The sequence below is a fragment of the Amblyraja radiata genome, chromosome 17 (assembly GCF_010909765.2).
Source record: "Amblyraja radiata isolate CabotCenter1 chromosome 17, sAmbRad1.1.pri, whole genome shotgun sequence".
NCBI lineage: Eukaryota > Metazoa > Chordata > Chondrichthyes > Rajiformes > Rajidae > Amblyraja > Amblyraja radiata.
The window spans coordinates 9151766-9175758 of NC_045972.1; the positions used below are offsets into that span (position 1 = coordinate 9151766).

At 41.7% G+C, this 23993-nt stretch overlaps 1 protein-coding gene across 1 annotated transcript in view; it reads right to left on the minus strand.

Annotated features, from left to right (window-relative positions):
- LOC116982972 (polycystic kidney disease protein 1-like 2) overlaps nt 1-23993 on the minus strand; it is an 84928-nt gene that overhangs the window by 30655 nt on the left and 30280 nt on the right. The window contains exons 8-17 of the mRNA XM_033036505.1: nt 19737-19864; nt 19279-19399; nt 14635-14763; nt 14151-14379; nt 11597-11790; nt 9154-9384; nt 7333-7434; nt 5766-5944; nt 5444-5590; nt 1861-2054 (exon numbers count right to left, since the gene is read on the minus strand). Of these exons, the coding sequence (XP_032892396.1) occupies nt 1861-2054; nt 5444-5590; nt 5766-5944; nt 7333-7434; nt 9154-9384; nt 11597-11790; nt 14151-14379; nt 14635-14763; nt 19279-19399; nt 19737-19864 (1654 nt within the window). The remainder of the gene's footprint in view (nt 1-1860; nt 2055-5443; nt 5591-5765; nt 5945-7332; nt 7435-9153; nt 9385-11596; nt 11791-14150; nt 14380-14634; nt 14764-19278; nt 19400-19736; nt 19865-23993) is intronic.

The window sequence follows — 23993 nt, forward strand, 5'->3', positions numbered from 1 at the left end:
ATAAAACATACAACCTGGTAAACAACATGTCAGCAAAGATGAACGCACAAAATGCTGGAGTACCTCAGCAGGTAAGGCAAAAGGAATACGTGACGTTTCAGGTCGAGACCCTTCTTCAGATCCGAAACATCACCTATTCCTTCTCTCCAGAGATGCTGTCTGACCTGTTGAGTTACTCTAGTTTTTTGTGGTCTATCTTTGGTTTAAACCCGCATCTGCAGTTCCTTCCTACAAACAACATGTCAGCGACAGGCTAGTCTCCTCCTTATTCCTTGAAGAATAAAACCCACTCTAATTAAATAATTTATATATTACAGCATGTTCCCCTTTTGTGTTTGTAATAAACTTGTAATAGAGGCATTAGACACATATCAATTCAATGCAATCAATGGGCCCAACTTTTAAAATCCCATTAAGTTACTAATGGCAATTGTCATTGCATGCCTGTTCATTAGAAATAATAATTTTAGTTTAATTTCTCATATTTTAACTAAATAATTTGTGTTGACTTTCAATATTGAACATGATTCCAACAAATGACAAATTGTGATGGTCGTAAAATCAAATAATTGTGTACATTCATACATTTAAACCCTTTCCACAAATTATCTTTGATGACAGATACAGATGGACGTGGAATGTAAGTTTAAATCCAGAGATGGGACCATTTTCACCAAGTCAGGTGGGATTGAAGAAGCAAATATACTTATCAGTCTTTAGCAAGTATTCCAGTGAAATGCGTAAATAAGTGGTGGGGTGCAGGGGTTGCAGGAGGCAGTGGGGGGAGGGGGGGGAGGGGGGGGGGGGAGGGGGGGGGGGGGGGGGGAGGAGAGTCGGGAGTCGGAATGGTGGAAGTGAGGGAATCTTCCAACTACCCAAATAACATGGTGAGATTAAGAATTTGTATTGCACATGTTCGTCTGGTAATACTCAGCATGTGTGCCTGCCTCAGAGGGTGGTGGAGGCAGGTTCTCTGGATGCTTTCAAGAGAGAGCTAGATAGGGCTCGTAAAAATAGCGGAGTCAGGGGATATGGGGAGAAGGCAGGAACGGGGTACTGATTGGGGATGATCAGCCATGATCACATTGAATGGCGGTGCTGGCTCGAAGGGCCAAATGGCCTACTCCTGCACCTATTGTCTATTGTCTATCGTCACCCCTCCAAAAGCAGAACGTTTAAAACCCCGTGCACACTCCTGTCTCTTGTACACTAATATGGAATACTACTAAATGAAGAGAAAACCCAACTCATTACATCAACAGGTCTAAAGAAGCAGGATTTAATTCTTAGCCACTGATGAGATACTAATCTCAGCAGCCCAGTGGCTGAGATGTTATATTTAAATAAGTAGCCTCTTGATTCATAAGTGGGCAAAACAGCTCATTGCTAAATGAATCCTGCTGCAAAAAACATCCGTGTGGACAATAGGAATAAACAGGATTATTTCCATGTCATGTCTTCCACAGCCAACCTAGACAATGCTGGCTTCTATATGTGACCAGGAGAGAAGGGCTTTTACATCAAAGAGAGCAATTACCACCCGAAGAAAATAAGTTAAAAGAGACCAGAACCAAATGGAAATATGAAGTTAGTTCGAGATTCGAGAGCCAAGAGGGTTTTATTGTCATATGTCCCAGATAGAACAGTGACATTCTTACTTGCAGCAGCAGAGCAGAATAAGTAAACATAGTACACTGTAAACAATATAATAATACGAGAAAAAAAAGTTCAGTGAGCGTGGATATACAGTGGATATATAGTTGATAAATATATGAAATACTAGGATAGGTTCACCTTTCTGGTCAGTCTATTGTGCATTTCGTTTTGTTTTAATTTTTATTTTGTATCATTAACATGTACCTAGTTCCTCTTCGTTTCCATTGGCAGCTGTGTTCCAGAACATGATGTTGGTCAGCATTGTGCAGAGCAGGAGGGAAAAGCAGCAGGAAACCCGCTGGACTCTGGTGAAGGAACTCCTTGGAGGACGAGCAATCACAGAAAACCAGATATGTTGATCGGTGAAGCTTTCAGCTGTCTTCATGAAGAACAAGTTGCTGCAATGTGTCAAATTCAATCAACGTGATTAATCAATTCTTTGAGAACATCCGTCCTGAATAAATATTGAATAAGCAATTGATGCACGTTAATAATGCAGCAAAGAACATTTGAATCATGGCATAATGTGAGCAAGTGATTTATGGGCCACATGTCTGCAGTTGATAACATTCTCCCGTGGAAAACAAAAATGGAAACATCATGAATTGAATATAAAGTCACAATTGAAATTCATTTCTAGATTCCATTATAAAGTTGCTATTATGATTATTATTGTGGATTGACTCGTATAAATTTATTAGAAACAGGATAGGGAGCAAATATTCTATAAAAGGTTGGAACTACTTAACCATCAGGGTATCGTTCTAAATGATCTCACGTTAGAACAAAGATGAATCTAATGCACAATACTTTCAGACATCCAGAGATTATGAAAGGCCTTACTGATGCCAGTCTTTCTTCCGTAATGGTTTACTATTTTCATCAGGCTAGTTGATCAGATCACGACTTGTGTTTGCCACCTGAACACAAGTCGTGGTCTGATCAACCACGGCTGGGTCGACTGGGTGAGGGTGTCTGATGTTGAAAGACCCGAAACACCCAATGACCCCAGGTTACATCACTGATGATGTGTTCAGGAGCATCTATCGATGTATTTGCATCAGCAACTCAGAGCGTCAACCATTCTTTTCTATTTAAATATAATGAAAGCCTTGCTCTGTACTTCCAACAAGCACGGTTTTGGTACTCTCACATTGCATTGCGTTGGTACACCTTTCTGTGTCAGTTTAATCCCATGAAAGGAAAGTTCTCTTCTGTCTGAACCTACATAGCATTTTAAACACAATGCTCGATTAATTGTCTATTGTCTATGATTTTGTCAGTGCTTCTGAACTGAAGTGTCCTATTAAGATGATATTGATAGCATTTTGAGGAATAGAAAACACATTTGATAAAACCACGTTGGAATGAGAACCTGAATCTGTATGCCTTTCAAAGCAGACTTAAGATAATGCAGTAAACAAGACATAGTATAGTCCCATATTTAGTGAAGTTGAAGTAATTCAAACATAGCCACACATTAAACTGCAAACAACTTTGATCCAGCTGATTGAGGCCACAGGATCACCAGGACCTTGATTTATAGAGCACCCTTCGTGTAGAAAGATACCCAGGGCATATCAGTGGTATATTGAGAAAAAGACATTAACAAACAAATAGAGTTGGGGTCTGAAGAAGGGTCTCGACCCGAAACGTCGCCCATTTCCTTCGCTCCATAGATGCTGCCTCACCTGCTGAGTTTCTCCAGCATTTTTGTCCACCTTAACAAACAAATAAATGATTTTAAGGAAAATGGCTAAAAGTTTGATCATAGGGGAACTTGAAGAAGGATTTAAAATGAAGCTGTAAAAGATGAGGAATGATGGAGGTTGGAGCTGAGGCCGTTCAAGATAAATTACTTCATAGAACAAGGGAAATTGGAAATTCTGAGGCCAGAATTATCGGAATAGATTCTTCAGTTCCAGCAGGGGGCACTAGTTAGTTGCTGTGCAGTGAGCATTTTGGTCATTGGTTTCTTATGATACAATATAACTTTATTTATCCCAGGAGGGAAATTGATCTGCTGACACAAGATACATGACACATGAAATTAAAGCGACGAGTGGAAGGGATTGAGGATGTGCAAAGATTGGGGAGGTGAGTCAGTCTAGCCCACAACAGAAGGGGGATGAGATGTACAGTTTGATAGCCACAGGGAAAAATAATCTCCTGTGGCATTCTGTACTGCATCTTGGTGGAACTAGTCTGTTGCTGAAGGTAGACACAAAATGCTGGAGTAACTCAGCAGGACAGGCAGCATCTCTGGAGAGGAATGGGTGATGTTTCGGGTCAAGACCCTACTTCAGACTAACCAGTCTGCAAAAGGGTCTCGACCCAAAACGTCACCCAGAGATGCTGCCTGTCCCGCTGAGTTACTCCAGCATTTTGTGTCTACCTTCGATTTAAACCAGCATCTGCAGTTCTTTCCTGCACCTGTTGCTGAAGGTACTCCTCAGGTTGACCAGTGTGTCATGTCCAGCTGTATTGTCCAAGATGCTCCGCAGTTTGAGGGGCATCCTCCCCTCCAAGACCACCCCCCATGAATCCAACTGCACCCCCAGGCCAGAGCCAGCCTTCCTGATGAGTTTGTGAAGAATTGTAGTAGCATTGAGCACTACTGAATCAGCCTGACACAAGGAATTCCTCTTCCTTATGCACCCTGCTGCATATGTCAGGATCTGATTCTGAGGATCATTGGGGAGGATTGTCGTTGTTGGTCAGAAGGGCCCATTATCATTGATAGATGGCGGTGGGCCATGTCATTGCTAATCATGGGTGAGGGGGGGGGGTTGGGTGGTGGGTGGTCAGTACGTTGGAGGGTTAAAGTGGTGGTAGGTAAGGCTATTGTCAAGCTCATGTAGGGTAAAACTGTTACCTGTGTGTGGTGTGGAGGGGTTGAGATAAAGCAACCATCACTGCATTGTGTGGATGTGGGAAGGTTGCCAGGAGATCAGTCAGCGGCTCCTTGGATTTGTAAATGGGGTGCAGCCTGGCTCATAAGGTTGAGGGCACAAGGAGCTGCTATCTTGTTAGAGAGGTGGGGACTTTGGTGGGACACTGGAGTGAGAAGAGATGGGGGTCAGAACCGGTCTGTGTAGAATTCCAACACTCAGTTAGGATCAGAGCACCAAGGCCCTTTTAAACCATGCAGTGCTGAACAGGTGCTACTAAGAAAGCTTGGTCCGCTTGTGACAAACATTAGACCTGATTGTTCCAGCAATCATCCCAAGCAGGACTAGAAGTGGCTTTGTTATTGATGCAACAGTTTATCAATATTTGGGAATGGGAAGTCATGGATAGTTTCTGGTCCGGACTTGCGATTTAACCAGGAAAACCAAAATGTTGTCTTGAACACAGTGGGATAGCAACTTCTTCATTCTGCCAAATTTCCGCAGGAGAGATTATGGAAGGGCTGGAGGAATTTATGAAGAGAGCAAATGTCTAAATATTGCGGGATGTTTGTAGACCAATGATGATTGGGATGAAGGGTAAACAGGATTTAGTTCAGGATGGGGATTGGGCATCAGAATATTGGTTGATTTAAATTTAACAACTAAATATTTTAAATTTCATGCTAAGATTTCATGCACTTCATTAATGAAAAATAAACTGTCAATACTACTCTAGTTGAAATCAAGTGCTATTTGCTCACAAGTCTGAGGTGAGTCGAGTTCATTACTACTCGGCAACTGTCTCAAACTCTCATATATTGCCACTGTTACAACAAAGTAAACAAAATAAACTCAACAAAGAATAAAACGAGCCAAATTATTCATATAGAATTTACCGGAAGTCTTTCATTTCTGCCTCGGAAGCAACAGGGAAAACTTTGTCAAGACTAAACTCTCCAAAGTCAACTGCCAACCAGCAATTGCAGAAGAAAAGCCATCGCTGTTCTGTTTCGGGATCTTGTATAATTACGTGATTAATGTACCTGTAATTAGAGAGATGTTAAAAGCAGCACATTCTAGAGTCGAAACATTCTAGAGTTATTTTGCAAGTTATGCTTTGTCAGATTAAATGCTGTCAAAAGGCATTGATCATACATGAAACGTGCGCTGTTCGGGATTGTGAAAGTACTATAGTAAGATTCAATGAATGGGACTTACCAGGATGAGCTGGATCCGGAATTATTATGCCACAGTCTGATGCTGGTGAGGTCTCCCAGCGGAAAGGGGGTAGCAAGAAGAAATTCATCTTCTGAACTTTGCTGAAATACTGGTTTCTTTGGGTCAAATAAATGATGGGAGTCACTGCAGCCGGCTGAACCATAGAGTGTTATTACTACCTGTGAAAGTATACAAGTATTTATTACTACTAAATCCCCATCTGTCGACTCAGCAGAGGCTGACTTTCCAGCTGGGTCTTAAAAATTCAGATGATATTTAGATAGGATTCAAAAGAAGTAACTGTTTGAACATGGTGATAAGGTGATATGGTGATATGGTGGCAAACAATTAATGTAGCAATGTTGACAGAAGAACTATTGTGTAATCTGGGCTATTAAGGCCACTGGATGTAATGTTCACTTCACCGTGGGTTTTCTTCCCCTATAGCTAATATTTTTCACGCACTACTGAATGTTATTGCACACATCCATCTGTGACCTTGTTTAAGTCATATTCCCATCAACTACATTTCAATCTGTAAAGTTTTCCTGCTAAATATTATCACGATCAAAGTCTGCATCTTTGGATCTTACGTTTCTCTAATTTTCCCTCCCTCTCAGACCAATGCCTATGGCTTGACAGATTGTTGTCAGCATCTGTTTCTCAAACCCACTTCCCATTGCTCCAAATCAGCATGACTTGAGTGGAGGTGCATCTTAACATTTGCGTGGAGGCTCCTTACATTTCTTCCAGTCTCTCCAAGTTGCCTACATCAAGTGTGGAGCCAAAGAGTGTGGGGAAGAGAAGTCAGTCTGCTCGGGCCAGGAATAAGATGTACGAGTGGAACACACAAAAAAGTGAACATTGGAGAAGCTAGACCCAAACCATGGCAAAAGATCCAATCGTAATACTGTATATCCCCCACCTTTCAATAAATACAAAATGCACTAGAGTGATTCAACAAGCTTTCCAATAGCATTTCTAAGACACAATTGTCACGATCAGCAATATTATGGAACACAATCACCTTTAAAGGTTCATAATATTAATATAATAATAATATATTTTATTGTCATTGCACATAAGCGCAACGAGATTTGGTATGAAGCTTCCAACCAATGTCATAACATAAATAACTAATACAATTTGGATTTAGATACCCCGAGAACATGGATTGTAAAAAGAACAGTAAACAGTCAAAACAGTTCCATCATCCATCATGATTTGGGGATACATTGCAGTTATTTTATTGTCACTTGGTCAGAATCAATGAATTTGATGAATGAACAGCAGTAATTCAATGATAAGGCCACAATCGCTTTCTGGGGCAGGTAAAGATGGTCAATAAGTGTAATCTTACCTCCCACGACAATATCCGAAGAGTAATTAGAAACTTCATCTGGTTACACTAATAATTGTAATTTATGAAAAATATATTATTCTCCTGTTCTTACTTGCAACTCTTAATGACTTTATCCTCTCTATAATTGTAGATTTTTTGGAACAATGCTATTTTAACATTTCAATTTAGTTCTATTTTCGCACCATTCGAAATATTTTTCCCAACCTTAGATGTAGTTCCTGCTCCTCTTCGATGCCCAGTGAAGACTTTCACCAAGTAAAAGTATTTGGCAAAGGGATCATTATCTGCAAGAAGAGTTTTTTTCACCTTTAAGGAAGAAACAAAAATTAAGGAAAGGCTATTGAATGTTTCCAAACGTCAACGTTGGGGTGTAGATTCACAGAGATAAAATTATACTTTTTTTATGCAGCAGTTTATTTTAAGATTCTGCAGGAGCAGCCGACCCGATTATTGTTCAGGATCATTTCTTATCGCTAAAAATAAGATACGAGTTCATCGATGACGCATATTCATAAAAATGTCAATACTATGTCCTTCGATGTTTCCCTCAGAAAATGAAAGTGCAAAACATCACTAAAAGGGAAATGAAGGAAACATGGGAACTTTTGGAAGCTCGGAAGTTCCAGTGAACACTCAACTCAACTCTGGTGTGTAGCACTGGAAAGGCACATTGAAATGAACCCCGGCTCATAAAGAATTAAGTAATACATTTTTAAGTGTAAATAAAAAACATCGCACTTTTAGACATTACCAGGATGCGCCGTTGAAGAATTATAAAAATTAGTGGTGGTTTGCAAATCTCCAAAAGTTTTTTTTTTACCCCAGCTTTGATATCAAATAAGTGTTGGCACACCAGACATTTGGACTTTTCCATGTTTTTGTTGTGGTTCTGCAGAAAACTGCTGCCATTTACCTAAACAAGTGTCTGCAAGTTTCTTATCTACTATTCAAATGCAGAAGTCCTGATCCTAATGACTTAGTTCTGTTGCAAAATGCCTGGCTTCATAGAAACATAGAGAATAGGTGCAGGAGGAGGTCATTCGGCCCTTCGAGCCAGCAGCGCCATTCATTGTGATCATGGCTGATCCCTTCCAGGACAGGAGTCCTCATATCGTCTATACGGAGGAGCATTGCTGGAGTTCCCCAGCGCTAATGTTTTGATTAATCTGCTCTTGGATTCTGCGCCAGGTGAACCAAGAACTAGATGCATCAGGTGATTGAAAGGAACAATAGGCAAGGACAAGGGAAGTGCAAGGTAATAAGTCGATAAGGATTTCCAAATGTTCAACGTCAGGTAGAATCCATCCCATATAATCATAGTTCTTGCATGCCTTGGGGTAATTGAACAGGAGACTAGAATATAACCACCAAATGATGCGTTGGTCTTCTATCCAATATTCTGTTCAATGTTATGTTCTTGTACAAAATTGATCTGATTTGTAAATATTCACGTTCAGATCACAATGATGTTGAATTCCAGTTTAGTTTAGTTTAGTTTAGAGATACAGCACAGAAACCGGCCCTTCGGCCCACCGGGTCCGCGCTGACAAGCGATCCCCGCACATTAACACTATCCTACACCCACTAGGGACAATGTTTACATTTACTAAGCCAGTTAACCTACAAGCCTGTACATCTTTGGAATGTGGGAGGAAACCGAAGATCTCGGAGAAAACCCACGCAGGTCACGGGAAGAATGTACATACTCCGTACAGACAGCACCCGTAATCGAGATCGAACCCGGCTGCATTCGCTGCAAGGCAGCAACTCTACCGCTGCGCCACCATGACTGTTAACATCAAACTATTCTGCAATGCCAACTTAATACGAAATTTAACATTTGCATTTTTTCAACAATATGACATCACTTCCATTTAAGTTCTTCAGCTGTCTCATATTATTTGAATTCAATGTATTTTGAAAAATGTCAGTACAAGTTCATGAATATGCCTTGTAATTGTAATGTTTCACTTAACCTCAGTAGTAAATAATAGACAGAGTATTGAAGTGACAGCACCCTCTTACCTTCACTAAATCCTGCCTGTCCTTTGCCCGAGCCCATATAACCAAGATGATGTACACTCCAACTACAGCAGCCAGTAATGAGACAACCACAGAGTTGTCTTTGACCTTAGAAAACAATTCTACTGTTTCTGTGATATCCACTGTATTGGGCAAAACAATGAAAGAGGTCGCAAATAAACTGAAGTGATTGCAGAGGCACTGGATCCTTTCTGGGTTTGTTCTTGGGCCCACCTGCAGGGATGAAATCAATTTGAATGTGAATCATTCTATGTTCAATATGAAAGACGAAGTACAGTAGAAATTTATCCAACAAACCCCGAGAGCCAAATTCAACAACTACCTGAAATACACCATTCTGAATTATCTGTCATTGATCCCATCGTGAATAATGTCTCACTCAGTCCTCATCCATTAATGAGGACTATCTCAAAAACAGATCCTCATTAGAGCACAGTTCTAATGAAGAGGAGAGAGCTGAAGGGAATGACTTTGAAGTAGGCTTGGGAATGTGATGAATGGTAAACGAGAATGGCCCAGTAAGCGATGGAATTACAACATCTGTAAATGGGTGAATTATGATGGGTACCCATAAACGGTGAACGCGGAGATGGCTTTCCATAGAATGTAGAAATGGTTTGGACTTAATTGACTAATTAGGAAGTTTGTAGATGATATTAAATTGGCAGTGCAGTTCATAGTGAGGAAGGAAGTTCTAGGCTGCTAGAAAACATCATTTGACGGTTAGCTAGCCACAGAAATGGCAAATTATATCCCATCTAGTAAAGAATGAAGGAATATAATTAAGGAAGGCAATCAATATTAATAGGAATATATTGAGAAGTTATAGGGAACAAAGGATTTTGAAAGCATCTCCACAAATTTCTGAGGGTAGAAAAAGGGGTGAAGAAGGCATAGCTTTGCAAGCGAGAAACAACAGTTTAAAAATTAGAGCACATTTACAGTTCTGGCCAGAAAACTACAGGAAGGAAGCCAGAGGGAGTGCAAAGGAAATGTGAGCAAATTGCAAGGGTAATGAAGTATAAGTGAAAACGCAAGGAACTGCTGATGCTTCCCCCACACACACCCCCGCGTACACCCCCTTCCCCGCGTACACCCCCTCCCCACACACTCCCCCCTCCGCCACAACCCGCACTCCCCCACACCCCCCCTCACACCCCCCCCCCTCCCCCACACACCCCCCCTCCCCCATCATCCCCACACCCCCCACCACCCCCCACCACCCCCCTTCCCCCAAACACATTTCCCGCCCACACACAACCCCTCCCCCACACCCCCCTTACCCCCCCACTACTAACCACTTTAATAGCAATGCCTTTTTTAAGTATAGAAAAATATATATAAATATCTGAATAAATTAAGTCATTCACTCATCATTCATCCCTCTAGTTTCATTCACCCCAAAATAATTTCATTCACCAGTTTAAGAAGCACAGGTCTACCCTATCAATGCCTTTCAGAATTTTATAAATATAGTTTACACTTTTGTTCCCTATGGGGACTGTTCTTTCCCTGACTAATGTCCTGCTCCTGATATATTTACAGAATATTGTGTTTCTCCTTAGTTTACTTGCCCTGAGTATTTCATGGTCCCATTTTATTCTCCTAATATATTAAGTTATCTCCTACACACTCAGTATTCTTCAAGAAACTTCCTCGATCACATGTGTGGGAGGTTACTGCCAACGCTGGCCTACATCGACGGTAGACACAAAATGCTGGAGTATCTCAGCGGGTCAGGCAGCATCTCTGGAGAGAAGGAATGGGTGACATTTCAGATCGAGACCCTTCTACAGACTGAGAGTCTGGGGAGATTGAGACCCAGAGATAAGGAAGGGTAAGGTGTGAAAACGAGAGATCAAAGGGGACGAAGCTCAAGGGAAATGTAGAATGTTTAGCGGGTATAGAGTTCCAGGATAGAGCCGGTGTACGCCTAGAACAAGGATTGTTCGACGTAAACATAGAAACATAGAAAATAGGTGCAGGAGGAGGCCATTCGGCCCTTCGATCCAGCACCGACATTCATTGTGATCATGGCTGATCGTCCCCAATCAATAACCCGTGCCTGCCTTCTCCCCATATCCCTTGATTCCACTAGCCCCTAGAGCTCTATCTAACTCTCTCTTAATCCATCCAGTGATTTGGCCTCCACTGCCCTCTGTGGCAGGGAATCCCACAAATTCACAACACGTACTTTTAGTGGAGATAGAGTTCGGGGATAGAGCGAGTGTACACCTGGTATAGGGAGGGATTGGTCCTTGATCTCAGTTGTCTATATCTGCCATACGTTTACTCTTTTTCCAATATCCTTTGTCATCCAAGGTTCCTTAATCTCACTGCCTTTTCCTTTCCTCTCCTGGAACATGTTGGCCTTCAACTCTTACTCGTTCCCCTTTAAAAAGCTCGCATCTTCCACTCATCTCACCTTACATCCTTGCATTGACCAAAAATGCTGCACTTCATCCCAATACAAGCACTTAGCACTGAAGGTGGTTATGGTAAATGTTGTAGCATTGACCTCAGACACATTTGCTTTCAGGAGAGGCTTGGCTGTCAAGTAATAAGTTCCATTCCTTCCCATTAACATTTCAGGATGAATGACCCAACTGGAGATGTTGGCTGGAAAGAGATAAATAAAGTAACAATATTCCACTTCTTGTTAATTGGTAAAATTACAATAAACAAACTCATTTGAGAAGAGGGCTTACCGAGAAATTTACATATGATTCAACCGAATGTATCATAGGATCTTACAATTTAGAAACAGATCCTCACTGAAAATCAATGAACCCACTTTTACATCTGCAACTCCTTTAATATGCCCCTTACTCTTAAATATAAATAATTTAGAGATATTTCAAAAATTAAAGGACTGAGCACTGGGCTCTTTAGAACTCCACTGGCAGCAGCCATTGTGCCCGTGCTAGATCTTTCACAGAGTTTTCCCAATTAAACCTTCCTTGTAATCATGTATTGTCTTTCCGCTGGCTGGTTAGCACACAACAAAAGCTTTTCACTGTACCTCGGGACATGTGACAATAAACTAAACTGAACTGAACAGAAACCCAGTCCCCCTTCAGTGTAAAACTGCATTCATCCCATTTGTTTAAGCCATTACAATTTAATCTATTTGTACTGCACTTCCAGGCAATCTATTCGAGATGATCACATCTCACTATTTATAAAACAATCCCAATGTCATATCTCAATTTTTGAGATGTTATAAGGCAAAAAGAAAATCGTTCTTAAAGTGATGATTTCATCTTCCTGTTGATTATTTCCCCCCAATAATCTTAAATCTAATTTCTTTGATTATCAATAGCCCCACCAACATCAACATTTTCTTCCTATCAACTGGAATAAAATCTCCCATGATTTTAAACGTCTCCGTTAAATCCCCTGTTAACATTTTCTATGTTTGTAAGGAGAGCAAACTCAAACCTTCTGTTCAATCTTTCCAAAAAAAATGTTTCAGAAGGTTTGTGATAGTTTATGTTGAACTGCTGTGAAAATATACATGGTATTTGAAATAAAAAGTTAATAAAGTCTCTGCTTCAAAGTCCCTTTGTTCAAAGGTTTCCAATTGTATTCCATTCTTATATTTGAAACATTTCAGCCAGAGTTCCTCATCCCTTTCAGAACTAGATTTCAGTTTTTTCCTCCTTTATAATGAACATCTCAAACATTGAACAGTGGCAATGCTTTCTGACCAGCCTATGGAAGCTGTACGGAGTGTGTAGGAAGGAACTGCAGATGCTGGTTTAAACCGAAGAAAGACACAAAAAGCTGGAGTGACTCAGCGGATCAGACAGCATCTCTGAAGAAAAGGAATACATGACATTTCAGGTCAAGAACCTCCTTCAGACTGAGAGTCAGGGGAATGGGAAACATGAGATATAAACGGTGATATAGAGAGATATAGAACAACTGAATGAAAGATATACAAAAAGAAACGATGACAAAGGAAACAGGCCATTGTTAGCTGTTTGCTAGGTGAAAACGAGTACAGACAATGAGACTCAACAAGACCTTGAAGCGACTACGACTTGCATGGGGGAGGGATGGAGAGGGAGGGGATGCAACGGTTACGAAGTTAGAGAACTCAATATTCATATCACTGCCCAAACGAAATATGAGGTGCTGTTCATCCAATTAGCGTTTGGCCTCACTCTGACAATGGAGGAGGCCTAGGACAGAAAGGTCAGTGTGGGAATGGGAAGGGGAATTATACGGAGGTTTTATTGTGAATCACAGGATGAAGTGACAAAAGTTCACTGATTATTGGGGGATTATAAACAACGTAATTTATAAATCGTACTGAGAACAAGCTGCCTCCTATTTCTGATCTATTGATATTCCACATCCCTTGCCAAAGATCGTAGAAGGCCAAGATAAACCACTCCTGCAAAATCCAATGGACTGACGTGCAGTATGCAACAGAGCGGAGCCTCCGCCATTTTGGGAATACGACTCTGACTTTCGTTATGCCTCACGCAGTTTAATCCACCACTAACCAGCAGTGATTTAATACGTACCTTCAAAACAGCTTACCCCTCAGTAGTTACCCTACACAGACCCTCCCTCCTGTCTTACCATCTCTTTATCCGCATCCACCTCCACCAGTCCTCTTCATCATCTCCTCCCTCCATTTCTCCAACCCCAATCCCAGTTCTCAATTTCCATAAAACAATGATATCCCCATTCCTGTTTCTTGCACCTATCCTTGTGTGACTTTGGCTTTCTTCTATTCCTATTCCAGCCCTCTCTTCTTCCCTTGTTCCCCTTTTCTGCCTCCCCACCCCTCCTCTATTATGTTCTCTCTCCTCTCCTTTCCCATTCATGGTTCAGTTATTTATTTACTTAAATTTGCTTGACATAAATACTGTACTTAGTCTCAATTACCAATGAAACTTTACTCATAACCTGACGATATTTATATTCAGTTTTCAGGGTAACAAATTAAAATAGCATCACGTTACCTTCGCTGTCATTTCCTGGAAAGAAGCTTGTTTCAAACTCATACAGGGTCTCATTGGGTTTGTATTCATATCCAAGATATAGTTGCACTGAAGTAACCGGTTCAGTCGCTACGGAGATAACTAACGTTGACTCAGTATCTGTTACATGGAACCCTTGTAAGATCGGGTTTGTAAATGTGGTAGATGTATCTGAGAAAGACTGCGTTGCATTGGATCTGGGAAGTATAATCTTAAGAGAAAAAGAAAATTGGCATTAAATTTGAAGCAATTAATCTCAAAATAGTTCACATATAAACAGGGGGAGACAGTTTGCAATTTACCCAAACACATCTTCCGTATTAATTAAGATAGACACAAAAAGCTGGAGTAACTCCGCGGGTCAGGCAGCATCTCTGGAGAAAAGGAATAGGTGATGTTTTGGGTTGAGACCCTTCTTCAGATTGAGAGTCAGGGGAGGGAGAACTGAGGGATATGATATATTTACCTCAAAGGTTTCGGATAAATTCTCAATCTTTACTTCAGTTCCATTTGAAGACAAAGATATATTGGTCATTGGTCCACTGACATTACTTTGCTCGAGCCAGATTAAAGGATTTTCTCTATAATTCACCATCTAAAAGATGCAGGTAAAAAAAGGGATAAAAACCAAAGTGAGAAATTCCTTGTTAGTATATTATTTCACCAACTTAATTACAACCTTTATATGTGAGTGATAAACAGATGGAGCTATGGAAATCATAGAAACGATACAATATGATAGAACTTTATTCATACTTGGAGAGAAATTGGTGTGCCGACAATAACAGCCCACAAGGTACACGAAAACTTGAAATTAAAAGTGAAATCGAAAAGAAAAAAAACAGCGACTGTTGGCTGGCTGGCGTGTGCACAGCGCCTTAACCGGAACAAACGAACAAACAAAGCAGGCTTATCCCCTGGGCAGAGGATTCTAAAAGTAGAGTGTGTCCCCCCCCTCCCCCACACCGGGTCTCCCTTTGTTCTCCCACCATCCCTCACAGCGGTCCCCCCACGCCGGGTCCCCATTGTCTTCCCCTCCTCCCGTCACGCTCATCGATCACTGATCGTGGGTCAATCACGAGGCCCCACCGCCACCGAAGTTTCCGTTGCTGCCGAGGCTCCCACTGCTGCCGAGGCTCACATTGTCGTCAAGGCCCCATCACTGCCAAAGTTCCCGTTGCCGCAAAGGCCCCATCACCGCCAAAGTTCCTGATGCTGCCGGAGGCCCTACCACCGTCGAGGCTCACGTTGCTGCCGAGGCTCACGTTGCCGTCAAGACCCCACCGTTGCCGAGGCCCCACCATCGGCGATAATATAGTAAATATTTCCATACATTGTTTTCCATAATTTAATATTGCTTGTGAACAACTTAAAAGGTCTGACATTAGGAACGATCATATCTCACTGCTGCCCAAATCCCACTTATTTAATTAGTGACAAATGTTGTGACTATCAGATGTGAATATAAGATAAACTCAGTAATTCTTACTCTGAAATATCAATGGATCATAGATATTTGCTTGTTCTTATAATATGAAAAACACTATAAAATAAAGTGTGTATAATATGTACAAAAGTCTATAAAATAAAACCGACACAACCCTAATCCTTGGCAACAGAATACTTCCCAGCACCTTTTCCAATACAATGGACTTGTTTTTCTAATTGTGTTTCGCACTTTTTATTGCCATCTTGTTCCTTGTAATAAGTATCTTGAAGGACGTGTATCTTGTGTAATGTATGTGGTTGTGTGTTGTCTGGGTCTATGGGCCTGTGCGGCTGCTCCAAGCAAGAATGTCATTGTACCTGAACTTCACTGTGCATCTGCATATGACGTCAAACACGGCCTGACTTATATTATATGAATGAAGGACAGAGGCTTGTTTATATTCTGCAGTGTAAGCATGGGGGAAAGGAAGCGCACCAGTGAGTGATCATCCTATAAGTAGAAGAGGTGAATCAGCATTACAGAGGTGGGAGAGGACAAACACAAGCAGAGGGAGCCAGGATTAAAAATGCCTTGCAGGTTTACACATGTGCAACTATTGGATATAGACTGATGAAGATGAAGAACATTGTAGGGGAATTATAATCAGGTCCTCTTTAAGAGGATAAAGATTTCAATTTGTAACTACTAACTAGCATATTGTCTATAATAGAACATAGGTTTCAAGGTCAGTTTATTGTCACATGTGCCAATTAAGGTAGAGTGAAATTCGAATAACATGGAACAGCATAGTACAGGAACAGGTCAATTTGGCCATTATGTCTACATTGCTCATGATGCCATTTTTAAATAATCACACCAGACTGCATGTTTGTATTCCTCTATTCCCTACTTGTTCATGAGTCTATCTAGATGCTTTTTAAAGGTAGACAAAAATGCTGGAGAAACTCAGCGGGTGAGGCAGCATCTACGGAGCGAAGGAATAGGTGACGTTTTGGGTTGAGACCCTTCTTCAGACTGAGTCTCAACACGAAACGTCACCTATTCCTTCGCTCTGTAGATGCTGCCTCACCTGCTGAGTTTCTCCAGCATTTTTGTCTATCTTCGATTTTTCCAGCATCTGAAGTTCTTTCTTAAACAGATGCTTTTTAAAAGCCGCTTGCATATCTGCGACTTCTATCTCACCCGGCAGTGCATTCCGGTCTCTCAACACTGTCTGTATAACGTTTTGCTCTGCAGGTATCCTTTTAACTGTCCCCCTCTCATCTTAAACCAATGCACTCTGCTATTTTGGGATACAATTCTTCCTAAAAACCTACCTAATCTATGCCTCTCATACTGTAAGATACTTGTATCAGGTCACCCCTCTGCCTCCGAAGATCCAGAGAAAACAAGTTTGTCCAAGCTCTCGCTATAGCTAATATACTACAATCCAGGCAACATCCTGATAAACTGCACATCCTTCCTGTAGCGTACTGACCACAAATGCAGACAATGCTCCAAACATGGCTCAACCAAATGTTTGTACAGATGCCACATGACCTTTATACTTTTATGAAAGCAAGCAAGCCATGTGGCTTCTTTACCACCCTATCCATGTACACAGCTACTTTCAGGGTGCTAAGTACTTGCACCTTATCATCCCTCTGTACATCAATGCTCCAAATGGTTCTGCCATTTACTGTAAACTTCCCTCATGTATTTGATATCCCAAAATGCATTACCTCACACTTGTTCAAATCAAGTCCTAAGGTACTGGACTTCACAGCATGGATGCTAAACTTTTAAATTGGAAGTAAATATTTTCACATTAGAACTGATGAAATAGGATGGAGTAAATTGCACACCCAATTACAACTACACTGCTCTGATTCTCTTAATTACCACCTGCCTTATTCCAGAGCATTGAAGAACACTGTCCCACGGTACGAGTTCATTCCAAGAGCTCTCCCGAGTTTGCCCCGATTCGAACTCGGAGACTTACGATAATGGCCGCTCGCCGTTACTTGGGGCACTCGTGGACATTTTTCAACGTTGAAAAAACTTCACGAGCCTTCTCGTGCTTACCTGCCGTTAGCGAGTCTTCCCAAGTACCTGCCGTTAGCGTTACGAGCCGCTAAGAGACTTCCCCGAGCTCCGACGTACCCGCTACATTCATTCTCCGTGCTTACCATGAGTTTGATTTTTTTTTAAATTAAAAATTAAATTTCTTTATTTATATAGCACATTTTCAGTCAACTTGCATTGACCCCAAAGTGCTTCACATAATTACATCCACACACACAGGCAAAGGTGGGTGAAGTGTCTTGCCCAAGGACACACACAGGCAAAGGTGGGTGAAGTGTCTTGCCCAAGGACACAACGACAGTATGCACTCCAAGCGGGATTCGAACCAGCTACCTTCCGGTTGCCAGCCGAACACTTAGCCCATTGTGCCATCTGTCGTCATTTAAACTCGGGAGAGCTCTTGGAATGAACTCGTAACGTGGGACAGGGCTATGAGGATTTAGATTCCAGAATGAAGAGAAAATCTTCAATACTGATGATCCCAGGACTGCCCCTTCTCCTGGCTGTGCAGTTTTACACATACAATCAGCGTCCTGTATCAGTGGACTGGATCCTGCATCAGTGGACTTCTTGCCGAATCCACAGACACTGGGTCCCAGCCAGTAGCATGAGAAGCCAGCTCGGCTACTGTTTCACTCCTCCCTTTGCGAATAAGCAGACTAATTCACAGGGTTATTAACATTGAATTACCCTGTGATTTAGTTTGTGAAGCTCTGTCCATGGAAAGGGCTACGTTTTAGGCTATTGCCACCTGCAACATGTAAAAAAAGATGAGAAACCAAAGGCAAAAATGAAACCACCCAGGTTTGTAACATTTGCTAACACCTCGTACAAGACATTAATTAAAGCACAGAGAACAAACACTCATAAAATTACATGCTGATCAATGGAGCAAATTGCATTGAACATGATTGCTTGGTAATCAGAGGACGATAAATGAACGTTGCGAACATGAATTAAGAATATAGAATATAATGCAGAAAAAGCATCAGCCAACATTATAGAGAACAATGATGGGTGACTCACTGAAACTAAAAGATGAGCATAAATGTCACATGATAAAGATCTCTAGATATGCGAGGGCGTTATTTTGCAGCTTGCCAAGCGCTGTTGTTTTACCCACCTTATTACTAACTGTATGTCGGATTGGTACCCGTAAAGGTGAAGATCGGAAATACTCCTGACTGCTCCATAATTTTGCTTCTGGTTTCGGTTTGGAGCTTATGTAGTCCTGATCATTATCCAGATACCTCCTTAAAAACGCGCCAATGTTGTTTTTAGATATTGGGGTCAGAATGTCTACAGTTTCCGTCCCCTTAATTTCTAGTCTCACACAGTACCACACACTGGTAGCATGAATGAAATTATAAGAATGCTGCACATTGGCATTTATGAATAATTAAGAGGGGAAGATCCAGGGACAAAATTAGAAACGCACATATTGTCAATGTTTATCATCACTAATGTAATATTGAGTCAAATTCACTAATCAAACTAACAAAATACCATGCTAGTATAATTATGTCTAAGTAAAACCAAAATAGAGAATTGTCAGTGAGGCGTTTGATTCGTCAGGGGCTATAACATGATACTTACCCTAATTTGAATATATTTATCTGAAATATCCTGGAAGTCTGCAGTATCTGGAAAAGTGCAACTGAACGGATTTTTTTCTGAAGTGTTAACATTGCTCGTTTTCAATTCACTTGAGTTGTACCTGAAGTTAAAACAAGAGGTACGTTGCTTTTGTTCGGTGTTAGTATATCTGTGTTCTTATTAGAGAACAATACTTTTGGAACGGCTATTATCTGCTTTGTAACTGCAATTGTACTCTTCAGTAAGATATCGTCCATAGTAGCAAATATGATTTGATACGTTCGCTGGTCTAATTATACACTCACTGATCTAATTATACAATCAGAAAAAAAATAAGAAACCCACTCCATTTACAACAAATTTTCAAATCTCCTTTCAATTCTCTTAAATCACTGATGCATACTCTCATAAAATATTTTTTTGCAGTTACATAAAAGAGTATTCTCTTAGTTATTTACCTGTTTAAGATCATGCTGAAGGAATCTGTATGGAAAATCAGTGTAGGGTCCTCTTCATGTATGAGACTCTCAAGAGAAGAATGTATTTTATCCATGGATTTCAGGAGAATCTCAGATACGTTTGCCATCTAGATACAAAATGTTAAAGGTTTATAATCGAGTAAATTCCGATTTACTCAAAAATCTTCAAAGTATATTGTCGCCAACTATTTTGTTTTGGAAAGCCATAATTTCAGGCAAGATGATAAACTGACGGAAGCGAGTCGAGCATCCATTATGTAACTGTATTTCATGACATTTTACACAAAACATATTCCTAAAATCAGCTATGTGTGATCTGTGATAACTTGAAGTTAAATATTGACCAGAAGATAACAAACTCCCTGGTTCTTCACCAAAATACATTTATTGTTCTCGCCTTTAATTCAGTTTTAATCAATACAGCTTGTAGTGCCTTAATCCAAAAAAAAAAAATTGTTGGTAGCCTTGAACACACCAAGATACTGAGACTCCTGCACTCTTGTAGATCAGTGTCACTCATGTTACGAGTCATGCTTTGGTAGTTATGCACACTTGTTTTTACAGTAGCCCTCCCTACCTGTTCCCTTTAGAATTAGAAAGACGTGCCAGTATGAAGTTATAAATGCTATGTCATTAATAAAGTCTTTGGACCTTTATCATGGTGTAAGGCTTCAGTTATTACAACAGCCGAAACACAACATGGTGTCAGATGTGGTATACGAACCCACACCTCCAATCGGAGACCAGAAGTGAGTTACGCGATGAGTTACTGCGGGATGTTGACTTGACCCCAGAGGCTGCAGAAAACCGCTGTCACATTGCTGAAATGACTGATGCTCACATTAAAGTTCTGGGGCATTCCACTACTCATGAAGTTAATGCTGCCAGTATGTCTTATCAAATCTCTCCTCGTTTTTCTCGTGCCGGATACCAAGCTAAGACTAATCGATAATTACTTTTACTGTGTGGGTTCACATGCCGCTGTTTGTGACCGTTGCCCTGTGTATGGGAAACGATGTTGATTCTACAACAAAATAAACCATTTCATTAAGTGCTGTCATTCACGTAGTAACAGATTTAACGAGACAATCTGTTAATTCGCTTGGCCGTGAAAGTGTTATCTCTGAGTTCTCACAACCAGTTCCTATGGATTTACAAGCTGCTGGCGAAGGTGCTGACGTCGATGTACATGCCTTGTCTGATTTAGTGCATAAACAACTGGATCCCAAGGTCGCTTTGCTCATTAATGGCAAAACTCTTTATCTGAAGGTCGATTCTGGAGCTCATTGCAACGTTATCTGCTTGGCTGGTTTCCAGAAGCTAAGAAAAACAGAAATGGTATCTCCAATAGCTACATCTCTGGTCTCGTTTGCTGGAAGTCGAGTGCACCCTATCGACCAAGTTGAGTTGTGCTGCTGTCTTAACTCACGTGTCCACAACCTGGATTTCTATGTGGTATGTGAAAATGTACCATCTCTACTGGGTGCCAACACATGCCTAGACATGGGTTTGATTACTTTCAGCACTTCTGTCTGTCCACTGTCTACAAACTGTGACTTTAACCATCAAATCCTAACACAATACAAGGATTTGTTTGACAACAAGCTGGGCAGGTGGCTTGTCAGGTACACAATTACTATTGACCCCGAGGCAATTCCAGTTGTTCGGCCGGCTCATAAGATTCCCCATGCTATGCGGGACCGTGTTCAAAGGGAACTTAACAGAATAGTGTCTCTAGGTTTGATTACTCCCGTAACTGACCCCTCAGACTGGGTCTCCACAATGGTCGTCGCTACTAAGAAGAACAGAGACGAGATACGGATTTGTATCAACCCCAAGGACTTAAACACAGCAATTAAACGACCCCGCTATCCCATGCGCACTGTGGATGAGATTGCTGCGCTGATAGCAGAGCCAACTGTGTTCACAGTGCTAGAGTTCATTCTGGAAGATTTCGCTGGAACATAACTCCTCCAATTTGACAACTTTCAGCACTCCATTTGGTCGTTATAAATTTCTTCTCATGCCCTTTGGAATAAGTTCTGCTGGTGAAGTATTTCAACAAGCTATGGAGCAATTGTTTGCAGGCTACCCATGCTCCATCATAGTGGATGATATCCTCATTGCTGGAAGAACGGTCGAAGAACACGATGCCAATCTGACAAAGGTCTTGGATCGTGCCAAGGTCATCCATTTCAAGCTGAATCCTCAAAAATGCAAATTCAGAGTGAATGAAGTAAAATACTTAGGCCAAATATTTACCAAAGACGGTCTAAAAACGGATCCAGTGAAAACCAGTGCTATCAATGGGCTCCCAGCTCCCACAGACGTGTTGAGTTTGCAGAGATTCCTTGGCATGGTTAACTATTTGAGCAAACTCATTCCGGGTTTCAGCGAAATATCAGCACCATTGCGCCAATTTACACACAAAGATACTGCTTGGACTTGGCACGAGCAACAACAGAAAGCGTTCGACACACTTAAGCAGCAGATGTTTAGTGCTCCTACTCTGGCTTACTTTGATCCTAAACTACCGGTTACATTGACTTATGATGCCTCACAACATGGCTTCAGAATGATGGCAATGGCAATATGCCTGTTGCCCATGCCTCGCACACCATGACTGACACAGAACAACGATATGCCCAAATTGAGAAAGAACGGTTAGTGGTTGTTTTCACCTGCAAGAAATTCAACGATTTCATCTTTGGTCACACGGTCACAATTGAAACGGACAACCAACCTCTGATCAGCATTTTCAACAAACCTATCCACGCCTCTCCTGCGCGCCTACAGCGGATGTTACTGCAACCTCAAAAATATGACATCGTTCTGATCCACAAACGCGGTAAGGATATGCACCTGGCTGACACTCTCTCGCATGCACCCCCCGGAAGACCTGCGAGGATCCGGATGATGACTTTCTGGTAACGATGTGTCTTTTATTCCCTCATCTTGTTTGGAGGACTTGGTTGCCCGCATTGCTGCTGACAGTACTCTACAGTCGCTTACCTCCATCATTAAGCGCGGCTGGCCAGATAAACACTACAACGTTCCGCTGCCAGTCCGGCCTTTCTTTGCCGTACGTGATGAGCTAGTGCTGCAGGATGGCATTATTTTAAAAGGACACAAGGCTGTGGTTCCTGCTTCGCTGCACAACCAGTATTTTGACGCTGTCCATTGGCACCCAGATGTTGAAGCCACCGTCTTACGGGGAAGAAGCATGTTTTACTGGCCTGGCATGGCCAAATAAATCACCGAGAATGTGGTATCCTGTGCAGTGTGCAACAGTTTGGCACCTCATCAACAAAAGCAACCACTTCTTTCACATCCAATACCTGCGCTCCCACGGTCTACAGTCGCAGCTGATATATTTGATCGGCATGGTAAGCAGTACTTTGTGCTTGTTGATTCGTATTCAGGATGGTTTGACATTGATTTTCTTAGCAGCCCAACTTCCAGCGGAGTGATTTTGAAGTTATCTTGCTACTTTTCAGTCCACGGATCTCCAGGCAGACTGCTAACTGACAACGGCAGTCAATTCACCAGCCAACACTTCAAGGAGTTTGTTAGACACTGGAATTTTTGCCACATCACCAGCAGCCCTGAATATCCACACTCTAATGGGTTGGCTGAATGAGCTGCAAAGAGTGCTATACAGCTCATGGAACGTTCATGCAGAGCTAAATCCGACGTATTCCTGGATCTGCTCAACTTACGTAACATCTCCCGTGACCCCATCTTGGGCTCACCCGCTCAATGTTTATAGTCAAGGCAGACCCGTGTCACGGTGCCTGTAGCGGATCAGGCATTGATCCCACAAGTTTTTCCACCTGAAGAGGTTCAATCCAGGTTACAACAGAAGGGTGACATTCAAAAACAATGGTTTGACAAGACAAGTAGGCCACTGCCACCACTGGCCAAGGGGCAGGTGGTCCGTTTACAGACTGACAAAGGCCATGACCATATAGGAGTGATTTTTGGAATTGCCTCAGAGCCAGGCTCGTATATCGTCAGTGGCGATGGCGGCACCTACAGACAACATATCCTGCCTGTGAACGAGGCGGTTCCTCCTCCATATTATCCAGACCGTACAAGTTCACTTGCGTCTGTGTCTAGCGGCATTCCTATGCCTCTACCATCACAACAATCCATGTCTGCAACGGCTCCTCTACCCGTGATGTCTTCGCCTGCGCCCCAGTCTCCTGCTTCGTCTCCAGGAATGCTGGTCCAGTC